An 18069-nucleotide genomic window follows, 5' to 3' on the forward strand; every position below is an offset into this window, starting at 1 on the left:
ACACAAAAAAGATTGTCCAAACCCCTTGGTGTCATGTCCTGTAGATTGATGGTGCATGGGATGTTGGCAAGAACATGCCCACAGCAGTCCGATCTTCATGTGCTTTTTTTTAAACAAAGTGCATCTGCAGACGAATGCAATCCAGCTGGTCCTCCACTCAGCAAACTCTGGAAGGCAGTGCCAACAGGAGGGACCAGTCCTCAATGCAGCGTGGATGGCGCACTACACCACCACTGGTGTTTGCCCCTCTGGGTGGCACCTCCATTTCCATAGGATCATTTATATTGGCTGGTTTATATTGCTCCCTACCCATTCTCCTGCCTACTCCTTGTAAACTTTGATGCCCTGATTAATCAAGAACCTATCAATCTCTGCCTTAAATACACCCAGTGATTTGACCTGCACAGCTGTCTGTGGCAATAAATTCCACAGATTCACCACTCTCTGGCTAAAGAAATTTCTCCTCATCTCTGTTCTAAATGCATGTCCCTCTATTCTGAGGCTGTGCCCTCTGGTGTTAGACTTGCAGCACATCGTTTTCACATTCACTCTATGTGGGTCTTTTAATGTTAGATAGGTTTCAATGAGATCCCTCCTCATTCTTCTAAGCTCTGGTGATTACAGGCCCAGAGTCATCAAATGCTAAATTTTTCATTCCTGGGATCATTCTCATGAACCACCTCTGGACCCTCTCTAATGCCAGCACATCTTTTATTAGATAAGGGCCACAAAACTGTTCACAATACTCCAAATGCAGTCTTGCCAGTACCTTATAAAGCCTCAGCATTATATCCTTGCTTTTCTGTTCTAGTCCTCTTGAAACGAATGCTAACGTTAACTTGTTTTCCATATCACTGACTCAACCTGCAAGTTAATCTTTCGGGAATCTTGCACGAGGACTCCCATGCCCCTTTGCACCTCTCATTTTTGAATTTTCTCTCCATTTAGAAAATAGCCCATGTTTTTATTCCTTCCACCAAAGTGCATGATCATGCCCTTCCATCTGCCACTTCTTTGCTTTTCTCCCAATCAACCCCCTGCTTCCTCAACGCTACCTGCTCCTCCTCCTATCTTTGTATCATCCACAAACTTTGCTAGAAAGCCATCAATTCTGTCATTCAAATCATGGATATGTAGCATAAAAAGAATCAGTCCCTGCACTGACCTCTGCGGCGCACCATTTGTCACTCGCAGCCAAACAGAAAAGGCCTCCTTTCTTTCAGAAGACTCCTCCTTTTTCAGATCAGAAGACTGTCTCCTGATAGTCTTCAATCCATGTTAGTATCTTTGCTATAATATCATGGGCTCTTATCTTGTTAAGTAGCCTCATGTGGCACTTGTCAAAGACCTTCTGAAAATCTAAATAAACACCATTCATTAACTCTGTGTATCCTTTTGGTTATTCCCTCAAAGTATTACAACAGATTTATTAGGCAAGATTTTCCCTTCAAGGAAACCACGCTGACTTTGGTCTACTTTATCATGTGCCTCCAAGTACCCTGAAACGTTATCTTTAATAATAGACTCCTCCATTTTCCCCAAACTGAAGTCAGGCTATGTGGCATAGAAACATAGAAACCCTACAGCACAATACAGGCCGTTTGACCCACAAAGTTGTACGGAACATGTCCCTACCTTAGAAATAACTAGGGTTACCCATAGCCCTACGATTTCCTTTCTTCTGCTTCCTTTCTTCTTAAAGAGTGGAGTGACATTTGCAATTTTCAAGTCCTCGAACCATTCCAGAGTCTAGTGATTCTTGAAAACTCATTACTAATGCTTCCACAGTTTCTTCAGTTTCTTCTTTCAGAATACTGTCGTGTAGTCCATCTGGTCCAGGTGACTTACCTACCTTCAGATCCATCAGCTTCCCAAGCACTTTCTCCTTTGTAATAGCAAAGACTCTTGCTTCTGTCTCCTGACACTATCGCATTTCTAGCATCTGTTAGTGTCTTCCACAGTGAAGGCTGATGCAAAATACTTAATAAGTTTATCCACCATTTCTTTGTCTTCCATTACTACCTTTCCAGTGGCCTGATATCCATTCTTATCTCTCTTTTACTTTTTTCCGGAAATAAATTGTATCCTCTTTTGTATTTTTGGCTAGCTTGCCTTCATATTTTACCTTTTCTCTTTATGGCTTTTTTAGCTACCTTCTATTGGTTCTTAAAAGCTTCGCAATCCCCTATAATTTTTGCTATACTATATGCCCTCTCTTTTGCTTTTGAACTGTCTTTGACTTTTCAGCCGAGGTTGCGTTATACTCTGTTAGACTATTTCTCTATCTTTGGGTTGTATCTATCCTGTACTTTTTTGAATTGCACCCAGAAACTCCAGCCATTGCTGTTCTGCTGTCATCCCTGCTAGTGTCCTCTTCCAATCAGCTTTGGTCAGCTCCTCTCCCATGCCTCTGTAATTCCTTTTACTCCACTGTAGTACCGGTACATCAAATTTTAGCTTCTCCTTAAAAAGCAGAGTGAATTCTGTCATATTATGATCACTGTCTCCTGAGGGTACCTTTACCTTAAGCTCTCTAATCAAATCTGGGTCATTACAGAATGCTCAAACCAGAATTGCCGTTCCTCTATTGGGCTCATCCACAAGCTGCTCTTAAAAAGCCACCTTGTAGGCATTCTCTGCTCCCTGTCTTGGGATCCAGCACCAACATGAATTTTTCAAACTACTTGCATATTGAAATTCCCCATGACGATCGTGAAGTTGCCTTTTTTGCCTATTTTCTCTATTTCCCATTGTACTTTGTAGCCCACATCATGGCCACTGTTCAGAGGCCTGTATATAGTTCCCATTAAGGTCTTTTTTACCCTTACTCTGTCCATAAGGATTCTACATCTTCTGATCCTATAATACTATGCAAAAGTCTTAGGGACATGTATATAGCTAGTGTGCCTAAGACATTTGCACAGTACTGTAGTAATTTTATGCATTGCACTTTACTGCTGCTGCACCAATTCCTCAGCCACGCAATCATCTGCCAAATTATCTTTTTCTTTCTTTCACTGGCCGTGGCACAGGCAGCACTCCAGGTAGTCTGGAGGTCCTGCTTTTTAGCTTTCTATTTAGCTCTCTTTATTCTCTCGTCAGGACCTCCCCCCTTTTCCTACCTACATTGTCATTGGTACCAATATGTGCCACAACTTCCAGCTGTTCACCTTTTCCCTTTAGAATGCTGTGGACCCTATCTGAGACATCCCTGACCCTGGCATCTGGCAGGTAACGTACCATCTGGCTATCTCTTTCATCTCCGCAGAATCTGCTGTCTGTTCTTATTATGGAATCCCTTATTACCACTGCACCCCTCTTCTCCTCCCTTCCCTCTGAGCCAGAGAAACAGACTGAGTTCCAGTGATTAGGTCACTACAGCTTTCACCTGGTTGATCACCCCCCCCCCCCAACCCAATAGTATCCAAAGTGGTACATTTATTATTGAGGGGAATGGCCACAGGGGTACTCTGCACTGGCTACTTATTCCCTTACCCTCTCCTGACAGTCACTCATTTACCTGTCTCCTGCAACTTAAGGGTAACCACTTCCCTGTAGCTCCTATTTCTCAGCTCCTCATTTTCCCATAGCAGGCTACGATTGAGGCCTCATGGCTCCACCATCATTGGTCTCACCACTGAATTGAAATTTCAGTATTCCACATTACCAATATCCAACAAGGTCTAAGACAATTACTCGCACCATTTTTCAGATCACGCGTCACCTCTGCCACCTTCTTCCCTGTGTGCAACAAGTCCAGCTCTGCCGCTATCAAATCAGCTTGCTAGTGGAGTAGACCTGCAGAACTTAACATTCTTGATAGCCAGCAGTGTCTTCGTATGGTAACAAAGATATAAAGAACAACCAATTACACCTTTTAGTTAGACCCAGAGAGGCTACTGTGTCCGAGCGCACCACCATCTGACTCGAAGCAAGATAGCAGAGGGGAAGAAGCTATCCTTAAAACATTTGAGTGTGAGTCTTCCAGCTCCTGTACCTCCTCCCCAGTGAAATTTGTAATTTCAAACAATATATTCCAAAGTAAAGAAATTACATATTGATAATTTTAGTATGTCCCATAAAAGCCTTGTATCTGACATTCATTTTTACTTTTCAGGAAAAGATAAAAGTGAAAAGTTTTCATCTTTAAGATTTAGTCTTTATCAATTAAGGGTTATCTTCTACAATAATATTTTGTTTTGTTATGGGACAGTTTGCAAAGAAAAATGCAGAAGTTACACATGCATCCTCACTGGGCTACAATGGAGCTATTCTGCAGGCCCTTGCTGTCCATCACGCCTTGCAGGGGGAGTTGAAGGAGGACAAGTACTTAGATCATCTCATTGGGGAAATGCAGTTGATCGAGAATGATGAGAAATCTCTTTCAGATGCAAAAGAGTAAGTACTAGGGCGGCCCCTTGTGGCACCACTTCATTTCTCTGGTAGTGTCATATAAGAAATTCTAATGATCTTGTGCATATAAACTAGGGTTGGCCTTGTGAGTAGATGTTAGAAGAACAATGCTAAAAAATTAAAATATTCAGTTTTGTCATGAAAGTGTTTCTGATTTGTGGCAGAAATCGATCAGCTGTCAAAAACTGGAATTAACTATAGTAAAAGTTGGTTAACTTCCAGTTCTCTGTCAGCTAAGAAATTTGAACTTTCAGGATGAATCATATAAACATCTAACTTGTAATAGTTTTAGGTTTTTGCTCTGCTTCTGTTTTCTTTGTCTTCTGAGTCCTCTGCTACCATGTTCCCAATTCTAAGTCCAGGTTTTGAACTGGGTATTAGAATTCAAAGGAAAAGTGTGTGTGTGTGTCCTTCTGTTTCCAACTATATTTACCACACTGTGGAAAAGCTTACTGATGTCATCTTTAGCCTACTCTGGAAGACTTTTGTTGGTTACAGCAGCACTACCTTACCTTGCAATAGGAGATGCCCAACTTTGCATGAAGAAAGAATTAAACCTTGGAATATAAATCTAAGTACTTAGCATCACTATGGAGTTACTCTTTTAAACTCCAAATGTTTTGATTGGAAGACTATCATTTAGGAAAATTGGACCCACCATCACCAAAAAGAAACTGCAGTTAAGAATGCCCTAAATGTTACTAAAATGGCTAATCATTTTTTTGGCGTGTGCATCTGCGTGTCTGTGCGTGTGCACGATGATGTCTTCTTCGTGCTTTTACAAGGCGTGGAGCGAGAGAGAGAGAGAGAGAGAGACTGTGTGGCGCGCCACTCTACAGACATTTTTGCAGTATTCTTTCCCTTTATTTTACAAGGTCGAGTTGCCATCTCGACACTCAACCTGGCACGGATGGAAAGCATACTCGGGAGCAGACCCGACTGGATTCGAACCCGAGAACCTCCGTTCCAGGGTCTGGTGCTGATGTCATTGCGCCACCAGCTGGCCCTAAAATGGCTAATTTTAATCAAGTCACTTAAAAGAAATCTGACAACGTTTTATGTAAACAGGTCATGCATATTTCAGTTTTTTTTGCCTTCAGCAGGTCTGCTTTATCCACTGATTTCACCCCCCCCGCCCCCCCCCCCCCATTGAGCAAATTGTCTTAGCTAGTTTCATGCCAATTTGGGGGAGGATATTAAGAATTGAACATAATGTGTGTAACACCCGAAGTAAGAATTTTACTCCTATGCTGTAAGATAGCATGGGACTGCTTTTAATCTTAGCAGTTCTGTAAGAGCAATCTGTTCTGCTTTTAGCATGTTTGGGTTTGAGCTAAAGATAAGGGGCTATGTTGTTCAACTTAGGAATGTTGTGTCAGCGAATCAGGATGGTGGAGTTGGGAGAAGGTTCTGGAGAAAGCTGAGTGGAGAGGTTTTTGTGACAAATGCTGGTGTGGGTCAGGGTCTTTTTTTGGCAGGAGCTAGGAGAAGACAGGAGGGAAGATATCTGAGGGTGCTGTCCCTGTTGCACAAGGTGCTTTGTGCGGATGAATGGCTTCAAGGAGGAAGGACAAATACTCCCGTGGCCGAGTCCGTTTTTTGGGGGGGGGGGGGGCGAGGGAACGTTGACTCAGACCATGAGAGACCTGCATCGGGCATTTTCATGCCTTACAAGGTGCAGACTGGAAGTCTGTGTGGGGCACCACTCCTCGCACAGATTGATTAAGTGCCTTGCTCAAGGACACAAACACGCTGCCACAGCTGAGGCTCAATCTAGTGACCTTCAAATCACTAGACGAACACCTTAATCACTTGGCCACGTGCCCAACGCAGTTTTAATTGAGATATATTTCGAGCGACAGTTGGAAGGTGGTTTGGGCTTTCACGCAGACGGTGGGTCCAGCGCGTGAGTTAAAGGCAACTTCAAGATGAGCTCCAGCTTGTGTGTACTTCTGGACTGGGTTAACTGTAATGGGCACTTTCTTTTCTTTTTCCTACTAACTGATAAAGCTGAAATCTGTAAATATACTTTATAATTGTATGCAGTGTATGATCTGTTATTTCTTGCTGACAGCTAATTGCACGAGGGCAGTTTTTACAGTATTTGCACAGTTCTTGGTTTGGGTGGTTGAGACATCCTGACTTTCCGGTTTTGGTGGGACCCAAGTCATACTGACCCTAGAAGTATGGAGTTTGAGAAGGGTGATTTTCTCATCGCTGAGTCCATCAGCTGTTAGTGAGGGGCTAATGAGCTGCATCTTCAGTGGCACCCTGGTAAAAGGGGGTTTTGTGTGCAATAAACGCAAAGGAAACTATTGTAACCGTGCATAATACTTTTGATGCCCTGAGTTTCCAGGACACCCCTTTCTTTGTATTTCTGACTAGGAAGAAGACTGGCATTTGTAGTAGAACAGAGAGCATCAATGTAGTCCCAAGGTGATATAGGCATTATTTTAAAAAAAAAGTCAATTTGGGGGCAAGGATACAAGTGTATTGCAATACTAAAATAACTGTAGTGTGCAATGCATTGATATTAGTTAGCATGTCCTTTGTTTATGGGTCCACATCTGATTTTTATTGCCCTATTTTTAAAAAAAAATAAACTTGATGTTTAATTTGTCTCACATTGATTTCAGTGTTTTTTGTTTAATTCATGAGGAATTTGTATTGAGTTGACTTATTATTAACGCGGTGGCTGCCTTTTAACCAAGCCATCTAGGAGCAGAGCTTCTCAGCTGGGGTTCCACGAGAGATCGTGATTTAAAAAAAAAGCATAGCTTGAACTTCACGCGATGTGCGATGTTGGCGCTGTCAGTGGTGAGCAGTGAGAGACAGACTACAGCATCTAGGCAGCCTCTATGCCAGTATGGTAGTGCGCAGTAGGAACATGTTTATTTGGTTGAGTCAATTCTCAGTTTTTGATGTGAGGTAAGGCAGGTTATTGATAATTGGTGAGCGCTGTATGCGCAGAGAGAAGGACAGTGGGCTGATGAGCGTGAAGTGCATTTTCCGAGCATTGAATGAACTTGCCCAACTTGGGCTGTGATGTCAGCCTCTCCCTCCTGAATTACCTCCCCCAACTTCTCCTTGTGTGTTGCCAACTGACTTATGGGAGTGAACAAACTGATCATGTCACTTAGTAAGAAAAAAATGTTTCAACAGTCTTGTATAGAATTGAGTCCTGGGCTATATTTTTTTTTATTCATGTTGCTTTGGCTTATGGTTTTTAGTAACTTTACTATTCAATAAATTTGTCAGTAAGTTTTCATGTTGTAAATAACATTAGTTAAAATCAATTTACAACCTTTATTTAAATTGAATCTACCGAGCTTACCTTTAGAAAAGTTAAATCCCATTTTGGCTTAAGCCAGTTACTTAACAGAAATTTATTACGTTTGCCTTATGAGTTTTTGAAAATTATGAAAGGGAAAGAACCTTATTTTCAAGAAAGGTTAGCCAAGCTTCTTCGGTTGTCCATTGGTCTTCAATAATGGCTGAGACCTGGGCAAGGTTGTATGGAAGACCGGCAGTTGCCCATGCTGCAAGTCTCCCCTCTCCACGCCACCGATGTTGACCGGGGAAGGGCACTAGGACCCATACAGCCAAGCTTAACTAACTTTTTAAGAAAAGTTGGCTCAAAAATTCTGTACTCAAAAGAGAATTGATACTTTTTAGATTATTTTATCTGCAGCTTACTGATCACACTATTGTACTGTGAACTATAGATATAATTTTTATGCCAGGGTTCCCTGAGACCTGAAAATTATTTCAAGGGTTCCTCCAGGGCAAAAAGGTTTAGGAGCATGAAAATAAGCTTGAGGTTATTAAAAGTAAATGTTAAAGCAAACCATTAAGCCATAGTTGCTGAGTGTAGTAATTGACTTCTATGACTTCTAGGCCCAATTTTCTATGTGCTTGGCACTGGTTGTATTTACTGGTGACCAGAAGGATTAGTTTGGTTTTGTATGAATTCTACCACTTCCATGCTGTAGTCTCTCTCAATTCTTCTATATGTAAATTGCAAATTGCCTTCAGCACTGAATATGCTCTTCTTGGAGACCTATGCAATCTGCTATTAAAAGGAATTTGTTGAGAAGACCATCATTCTCTCCAGTAGTATGGAGCTGGCGACCTATAAATTTACATAGAAATCAGAAACGGAGTTATATAGGTGGGTTCTTAAAGGCGGTAATTCAGAACATGTATAGGTTGAATGCAAGCCTTTTTAAATTGCTATTCATGCCGCAAATTCAAATTAAACCATTGAACTTATTAACTTTTAATTAGTTTGCTGAATATGATTTTCTCAGTTTGAAAAGGCGGAATAGTGTTGCTCCTCTAGGGATGGGAGTGTAAATTATGCTTCAAGGAAAAAGTTCTAATCATTCTTGAACTTGCGCCACAACGTTAACTTAAAAAAAAATTCCTCTTTTTACTGCCAACCCAACTTGATTTATTTACAGCTTTTCCAGTACATGCCAGAATTGGTGCTGAAAGAATTTCAAGGAAAAGAATAAGTATGTTTACTTTGTGGTCACTTGTTTAATTCTTTGAATCTATTGGATTAAAACTGGTTTTCGGTGTATATGAAATCTTGGCTTAGACTTTTGGTGGAATTGGACCTCGTAACTTGTTTTTCAGCATTCAAGGTGTAATGTGAATACTGTCATAATCCATTGTGAATTTTACTGCAAAATCCAGTTTTCACAATTAAAACTTAGAAAACAGAAAGCCTACAGCACAATACAGGCCCTTCGGCCCACAAAGTTGTGCCCAACATGTCCCTACCTTAGAAATTACTAGGGTTACCCATAGCCCTCTTAAGCTCCATGTACCTATCCAAAAGTCTCTTAAAAGACCCTATTGTATCCACCTCCATCACCGTTGCTGGCAGCCCATTCCATGCACTCACCACTCTCTGCATTAAAAAATACTTACCCCTGATATCTCCTCTGTACCTACTTCCAAGCACTTTAAACCTGTGCCCTGTTGTGGCAGCCATTTTCGCCCTGGGAAAAAGCCTCTGACTATCCACACGATCAATGCCTCTCATCATCTTATACACCTCCATCAGGTCATCTCTCATCCTCCGACACTCCAAGGAGAAAAGGCCGAGTTCACTCAACCTATTCTCATAAGGCATGGTCCCCAATCCAGGCAACATCCTTGTAAATCTCCTCTGCACCCTTTCTATGGTTTCCACATCCTTCCTGTAGTGAGGTGACCAGAATTGAGCACAGTACTCCCAAGTGGGGTCTGACCAGGGTCCTATATAGCTGCAACTATATTATTTCTTTTAATAGAATAGATAGCTGTTAAAATGAGCTGTCTTTACAAGCTTAGTAGGAACAATATTGCTTTATTCAAATATTTTTCTGAGATGAGATCTCCAAACCATGTATTTAAATGAATGTTTCTAATGTAATCCAGGGGATTATGAAATCTAAGTGACAAGATTATTGGGTGAGGACAACAAAGCAAGAGAAGATTTAAAATTCTATTTTTTTTTGTTTAGCTACAAATGCTTTTAATAAACTGTGACTTGTGTTTTCAGTCTGTAAATGTGATGCCACAGCTGTTTTCTTGTTGTTTTAATTTTAGTGTGATTCTTTTGAAAAATCTGAGCAAGCCATTTGCTTCAATTTGAGCTGCAATGGTCTTTGTGAATATCTGCGAGATCTGAGGGAGATTGTTCAATCCTGTTGTTGATTGCTCCTTGAACATGCATAGAACATGTTTGTTAATTGTTGCTGTGGGATAACCACATTCTTAGCTTGGAAGAAAAGTGAAATACACACTTGTAGTTTGTATCCAAATATGCATTTTGCAATGAGAAGATTATTTTGGGGCGGCATGGTAGGGTAATGGTTAACACAACTCTTTACAGTGCAGATGACGTGGGTTCAATTCCTGCAGCTGCCTGTAAGGAGTTTGTACACTCAATTAATAATAAGTAAATTATGCACACCACTATCACTAAAAGTAATCAAGTATTTATTGGAGTGCAACTTGAATTGCATCTGTCATTACTTGTATGATGGATTGTTCTTATGCACAAGAGAAATTTTCACAATTTGGATAGTGAAGGATTGTCTCCAAATGGGCTTTTAAACAGAATTAGTGGCAGGGATTCTGTGCACATAATTTGTGATTATTTTCATTTAAGAAAATAGTTCTTAGGAAATTCCTTAGTGAAATTACTTCTAGTGACTTTAAAAATAATTAAAACTGTGAATCACAGAAATTCAGCTTTGAAATAAGCAATGTTTAGAATAGAATGTACTGTAATTTTATGTTTCAGGGTTGAGGTTCTGAAGTACCCTTGGAGTTATTTCTTAAAACATCCTGTTTATATTTTCTTCTGTGAAAATAGTTTAAGAAAGACATCTGTTTACACAGTGCAGTGTCAACAATGGATCTTAATGTGATAATCTGTTGTTTTAATCACTTTGGGGGTAAAACCTATGAATTCCTGCAAAAGAAAATATTGTATACTGAATATATTCTATTAAAGATTGAGTTTTATTACAAAGAAACTAATGGACAGTTGTTCTGGACTTTTGGGCCCACAGGCTTTTGAGATTTGTCTTTCACTGAGAGCAAATACTGGCTTTGGTGGTCTGAGGCCACTATACTCTTGTATGTCTTAACTAGCATCAGCCGCTTGCGTGGCTTTCATATACTACACCTTGCTTAGAGCAATCCGTTTTTAAATAGCATCAGTTGCATGTGTTTGTCTTTAAAAAGCAGTGATTTTTGTCACTAATAGTTGGTGAGAAATGAGCAGTAAGACAATTTATAACTGTTTACCACCACAGTTTCATGCATTCAGGCTTGGGGATGCCAGAAGCAGCTGGGAGTGAAAACAAAACAATTTCATTACTTCACGTTATGAATTATGAAGAATTTGAGGGTATCTCAATTGTTACAATGAAAATGGAATTTTGGAGGATGTAATTGTCTGAAGTAGTGTATGAACATAATCTATTATTTGTGCTGTGTTTGTGCCGATTTTGTTCATTCAAATTCATAAGAAAATGGCAGATGAATTCCTCAGTTGATAACTATTAGGAACTAATACACAATATCTATTACTGTTGAGATGGCCGCAGTTGTTTCTGTGTAAGTGCAATATAATACTTCAGAATAGTTGATCTAAAAAAAACTAAAAAGGTATTTGCCCCTGCAGATTTTCTGTTGTTTGTATTTGTCCTGTTTGGATCCCTCAACAAACACTTTATTCCCATTTTCTCCTCAGTTTTCAAGAGCTTCCCTTTTGCAATAGACTGAGGAAAATGAAAGATTTTTTGTCACGAACAGATGTTTCAAAGGAAGAGGTCATTAATGAATTGGGTAAGAGTACTATTTCTGTAGTCTATAAATGTGTGTGCTTACCTCTAGTTTTATTAATTTTCTAATATATTAACTTAAAAGTATGTTTTATCTTTGCGTATTGGAAGGAAAGGGAAACAGTAATAATCTGAAGTGAAAAAAACAGCTGCTCTCTGCCGATCTGCATTTTGACTTTTCTTTTGGCTCTATTTTAATGCTTTGAGACTTGTAATTATTGTCCAGCTTTTATTTTCTACATGTCTCAAAAGCAGTGAGTCATCTTCATGACATTCTGATTCAGAGTTATTCCTGTTTACTCAAGAAATGGCATGATTTAGATTTGTGTGGTCCTTATCAGCAGCAGTTGCTCAACCTCCATTTAATTGGTTTGTTTCATTTTCTGACCATTTTAAATAGCTTTTTGTACAAAAAAAATACTCACATGGAAACCTTTCTTTGTGAGACTACTGTTCACAATTATTTTTATATTGATGAGATGCTGGACAAATCTTGCCATATTTTTCCCAAAATATATGCTGGAGCTTTCACCTTGCTGTGAAAGCACAGTAGGGGAAATCGTGCAGCGTATTGGTGTTACTTTAACCTTTTAAGTTGTAATGCAATATCCTTTGGGTATCTGCAATTCTATTGACATCTTTAAAATGATTTGCCCTTCACTGAGCATTAAAATATAGCTAAAAGCACTTTTTTTTTCTTGTCTGCACCTAATAATCTTTTTTCTTTCCTTCATCAGTCCACATGAGAATTTTTACTTTGCCTGTATTTTTAGGCTGGTAGCCAGGCGTTCCAGCAGAGTCTTGTGTTGTCTCTGCAGTAGTTCTCAAGCCAGTGCACCACTTGAATGTATTCTGCAGTGCATTGTACCTTTTATAGATACCATTTGTGAGTACTGAGCCTGTGTAACTTTTGTTTTCAGGAAATGGAATTGCAGCTTTTGAATCAGTGCCAACGGCAATTTATTCCTTCCTGAGGTGCATCAATCCTGATCCAGAAATTCCAGAAAAGTACAACGGGCTTGAAAGGACAATAATCTACAGCATTTCACTGGGCGGTGACACTGATACGATTGCCACAATGGCAGGTGCAATTGCCGGGGCTTATTATGGCAAAGATCACATTCGACAGTCTTGGCAGAGAAGCTGTGAAGCGTATAAAGATGCGGATTATTTTGGGGAAAAACTGTGTGAGATTTATTGCAGTCGCTTAGCCTCCTCCTTAAAGACAAATGGATAAAATTAATTTTAAGATGTGTTGTCAGCAAAAACAAAAATACAAAATCTCAGATGAAAAATGTAGGTTTGAGAAGATAAGTCATTTCTGAATCCCGCTGATTATTTTCTCATTTGAGCAATCAAAGTTGTTTAGGTAACATTTCAGTAGTTAATTTGACTTTAACATTTGAGGTTTTCAAAGATGCTTCAATTGTAATTACTGCTTTCTATACCGACCCAAGCCTGAGATTAGGAGTTATGAATTGTAGATTTAGTTTTATCTAAATTAATTAGTTTATTGCTTTAATAAATAAGGGATGTATTGCACTGTTTGGTGCCTCAATCATAGAGAATATTGCTGCTTCTTCCGGGACAGTAGTTTTGCGAATCCTTCACTGCTTAAGTGTTCTCTTTAAATTTTCAGTCGTGTGTTTGCTCCCTAAACACAACAGAATGCCTCACTGTTGACATTAACTACTGTGCTACCAAATTTACATATTGGACTTTTCTAATTAATGTTAATTTGGGATTCAGAGATTGCCTGCCCTCTGTGTTGGAAGGGTACAAGGCTGCATGTACTCAGTAGCTAAAACCAGCACAGTTTTGCATTAGCCAAGCCACATGAATGACAACCAGACATAGGCTGCTTTTCCTTTCAGCTATCTTGATGTTTGGACCATGCATCCACTGTTGTTTCTGGTAGGGCATCCCATGTCCTAAACAACCAGTAATTTTAATAATCTGAACTAGTGTAAGCATCCTTATGCTTTATGAAATTAACTCACTGTTGGGAACACACTTGGTGTATGATGTCCTGTCTCTCCACCCAAACTGAAAAATCAGTTTCCCTTGCCTTTTTTTTTTGTCAAAGCATCTCCTCCCATTGATATTAATGCCCAAATCTAAATGCTGTGTTTAACGGCAACCTAAACAAGGTGCATTTAAATATGATACCTGTTTAGATTTTATTTGGAAGGCTTTTAGTAATTTTTAGGCTCTTGTCTGATTAACTTTATTGACTGACTCTGTACGTTGAAAGATTTAGCTGTTTATTAATTTGGTGAATAAACGTGTATAGCCTAGTTCATCATATATTTGTCAGTATTTCAGTAAACTCTAATAATCCACTGTCTGACCAATCAGTAATCTTGATGGTTTGGGTATCTGGTTCATCCTAGGTAATGCTTGCACTTTCTGCTAGACAGAGTCCCGATCCCCCTGCCCCTGATAGCAACACATCAGTGAACTATTTTATAAAAAAGAAAAGTATATTGGAAGTTATTGAGGGATTAATAAAAAAAAATAGATTGTAAAAGTCCAGAAAATCTGGTCTCACACTACAAGACCTGAACATATCAGATTTATGAAGTTTTATTGCATTGAAGTAAAATTATTTATGCAAATAGAAAGTAGCTTATTGAAAGATTGGAAGTATGCTTGCCCAGTATTCACCAGGTAAAAGGATTCGCTTTTACCTACATTTGTACTTAAATAAGAAATCAAAGTTGATATTCCAGAAAAGAGAGAATTTATTCCACTGTTGAGGCCACATGAGGTGAGAAGGAAGGGGCTCATGGTTGCGTCAGGAGACAAAAAGTTCTCATTTTTCCCCTGCAGCACTATTAAAACAGATTACATTGACATTATCTTGTAGCAGTTTCTGGGAGCTTGCTCTGTACAAATGATAGTAAATATGCTCCAAAAGTACTTCACTTGACTGTAAGCACTGCAGCATGTCCTGAGGTCAAGAGAATGGACAAACTTGTTTTCTTTATTTGTAAATACTTTAAAAGTTTAATGCTTTCCCAAAGCATGATTGATGGAATTAAATATTTGTAAAGTTTAAAAGTAATAGGAAGAAGGGAATGCATGTCATTCATGATTGATTTTGTGTTAAATTCTAGAGAAATAGAAATGTGTGCAATTCTATTTGCTGTCAACAACTGTATTAAGAATGCATAAATGTAGATATTTGTTTTGTTTAAAATACACTAAATTTATATATATTCTATATATTAGCCCCCCATTCTATGACACTAACTTTGAAATGTTTCAAGATAATAAAAATGTTTGTTTTTAAATGTTTTATCTTGACTTAAGTGTTGCTGACTTTACTATATCAGGTCTGTTAGCTGTGTGCTGCTAACATTGCCTGCTGAAGTTTTATGCTTCATAATTCACAAGTTATTTCCCCTGGGATTTGGGAGTTTGGTTAATTTGCTTTGAAGAAATTCTGTTTTTCAGTGTTCATTCTTACTGTTTGCTGATGAGGTAACACAATGCATTTATTATGTACCTGAGCCAATGGTTCTAATGCTGTTAGCCATCGTGGGCCGGGCTTACTGTAGTTGAAGTTTGGGTTTTATCGTACAGAACAAATTGCTTCCTGTATATAATTAAAGGTTTGTTCTTACCGGGATATCGCATGAGCTACACAATGCGTTGAGTTGGCTGTGGGTTGGGAACCAACTTTTCATTCATCAGATAAATATGAAACATGTACGACAGAGAATATCAGTGTATAATGGGGTGACACGGTAGTGTAGCGGTTATCGCGACGCTTTACAGTACAGGTGACCCAGGTTCAGTTCTGCCTGCAAGGAGTTTGTATGTTCTCCCTATGACCACATGGTTGGGGAAGTCCAGAACGAGGGGTGACAGTTTGAGGATAAAGGGGAAGCCTTTTAGGACAGAGATGAGGAAAAACTTCTTCACACACACAGTGGTGAATCTGGAATTCTCTGCCACAGGAAACAGTTGAGGCCAGTTCATTGGCTGTATTTAAGGCCAGTTCATTGGCTGTATTTAAGGCCAGTTCATTGGCTGTATTTAAGGCCAGTTCATTGGCTGTATTTAAGAGGGAGTTAGATATTGTTCTTGTGGCTAAAGAGATCAGGGGGTATGGAGAGAAGGCCGGTACAGAGTTCTGAGTTGGATGATCAGCCATGATCGTACTGAATGGCAGTGCAGGCTCGAAGGGCTGAATGGCCTACTGCACCTAGTTTCTATGTTTCTGTGTTTCCTGTGGGTGCTGCAGTTTCTTCCTACAGTCTAAAAACGTACCAGTTGATAAGTTAGTTGGTCATTGTCAATTGGCCTATGAATAAGCTAGGATTAACTCAGAGGTTGCTGGGCAGTGTGGTTCAAAGAGCAAAAAGAGCAGATTCCACTCTGTATCTCAATAAATAAATGCATAATTAGATAAATATGAAACATGTATAATGGGGAATCTTTGAAGAGAAGCTGGATACTGTCCTATTCCAATCTGGTATTAATCAACCACTGTCCCTAAGGATACATGGGTAGGGGAAAACTGTACTGATGTTTCCTTTTAAACTATACACAGTAAATTAATGGAACTGCATGACGTGCACTTGTCTTATCACCCCAAGTCTTTGACAATTGCTGCAATTTTTTTTCCTTCCACTAGTTTCTAAAGATTTTAGACTAAATGTTTCCAGTACTTGCATGTGCAGCAGTTTCTAATATTAGAAGTACATGTCTATCTTAATTTTTATATTCTATCAGAATCAATTTTGTGCTGTTTAATTATGAGCCAAGCACGTCTATTTGGTAGCAAAGAAAAATCAAGTAAGTTTCCTCTAAGTCAATTGCAGGTGTTACTTTGTACTACCTATTTTCCTGTAGGTACTTGACCGTTATCTTTAGTTTTACTAAAAAAAAGTGAATTATCTTGGGTTTCCAATAAATTGGGGTGCCATGGTAGTGCAGTGGTTGACACAACGCTAATACAGCTCGGTGTCGTAGGTCAATTCTGGTGTCCTCTGTAAGGAGGTTGTACAGTCTCCCCGTGACTGCGTGGGTTTCCTCTGCATGCTCCTGTTTCCTCCCACATTCTAAAGACTTACTGGTTAATCGGTCATTGGTAAATTGTCTTCTGGTTAAACAGGTGGGTTGCTGGGTGACGTGGCTAGTTGGGATGAAAGGACCTGTTCTGTACTGTATTGCTAAATAAAATAAAAATTCAGTTATTTGATAGTGTGCGCTCAACAGGCTGAGTTCTCCAGTAAACAAGTTTTGTAATTAATGGGGGGAAAATTCTTGAGTGAATTGCATAATACATTTAGTAATTTGGAAGACAATTTAGCGTGTTCTGGATTTTCTTTGCTCTTAAACCCATTCCCAGTTTACTGTGGTTTCATTTATTTTGTATCCCCCCATTGTGAAGGAGGAGGAGTATATTTGATATAAAGTTGTAAAGATCTGTAATGTGTTCAATCATAGGCTGCATGGTAGTTGGTGTTTATTACATATTGCATGTGTGGGTTTTCATGGCAACTCTTCTGCTAAACCTCATTTTACCAAATTTGAATAAACAGGTGGGCTGGTTACCACTTCATGCACGGTGTTGAATATTTTAACAGGCATCTTTCATGCAGCACGGTCTTTGCCAATAACCCTCTGGAGTTTTGTTAATGTGTCATTGCGAACAGTAGAACAAACATGCTGTATTTATTATAACCAAAATTGTTTTGATCTTCTTTTGCAGTAAAGTTTTAAAATCTTAATTTTTTTTTAAAAAGCAAGCTGCTGATTAAACTCTAAGTCAGACAGCATCTGCAGAGGCAAATGACTAGTTTATGTTTTAGGTTGGCGACCCTGCATCAGGTCCTGATCTGAAACATTGGCCATCCCTCTTTCTCGACAGATGCTGCCTGACCTGCTGAGTTCCTCCAGCAGTTTGTTCTTTGGAGCTTGGCTCCAGTTAGCAGAATCTACAGTCTCTTGTATTTTCAACTACTACAAATTATTTGAAGTTTAGAGGCGTGCTTTAAGATGCTGTTTCCCTAGAATAATATTGGGATTGGCAAAGTTCCTACAGTCTACTAATAATGTCCATCATTTAAGAAACAGTTTTAACAACTGATCTCTAACATTATTGTATCCCTTTGGCTGTACCAAACTGCCCCCTCAACTCTTCACTATTTTGACTTCTGTGCAAGGTAAGTTAGTCTTTTTTAACTTAAACATGCATGAAAAGTAACATCCAATTTTAAACTACTTTTAAAGCCACATTAAATAATGGCATGTATCGAAGAAAGATGAAGTCCTCAAAAATTAATATAATTTT

At 39.1% G+C, this 18069-nt stretch overlaps 1 protein-coding gene across 1 annotated transcript in view; it reads left to right on the forward strand.

Moving 5' to 3' along the window:
* Window positions 1-15029, forward strand: part of adprs (ADP-ribosylserine hydrolase) — a 34364-nt gene extending 19335 nt beyond the window's left edge. The window contains exons 4-6 of the mRNA XM_063033731.1: window positions 4214-4398; window positions 11672-11766; window positions 12683-15029. Coding sequence (XP_062889801.1) covers window positions 4214-4398; window positions 11672-11766; window positions 12683-12999 — 597 coding nt within the window. The 3' untranslated portion in view covers window positions 13000-15029. The remainder of the gene's footprint in view (window positions 1-4213; window positions 4399-11671; window positions 11767-12682) is intronic.
* The last annotated feature ends 3040 nt before the right edge of the window (window positions 15030-18069 follow it).

The sequence above is a fragment of the Mobula hypostoma genome, chromosome 26, assembly GCF_963921235.1.
Source record: "Mobula hypostoma chromosome 26, sMobHyp1.1, whole genome shotgun sequence".
Lineage (NCBI taxonomy): Eukaryota > Metazoa > Chordata > Chondrichthyes > Myliobatiformes > Myliobatidae > Mobula > Mobula hypostoma.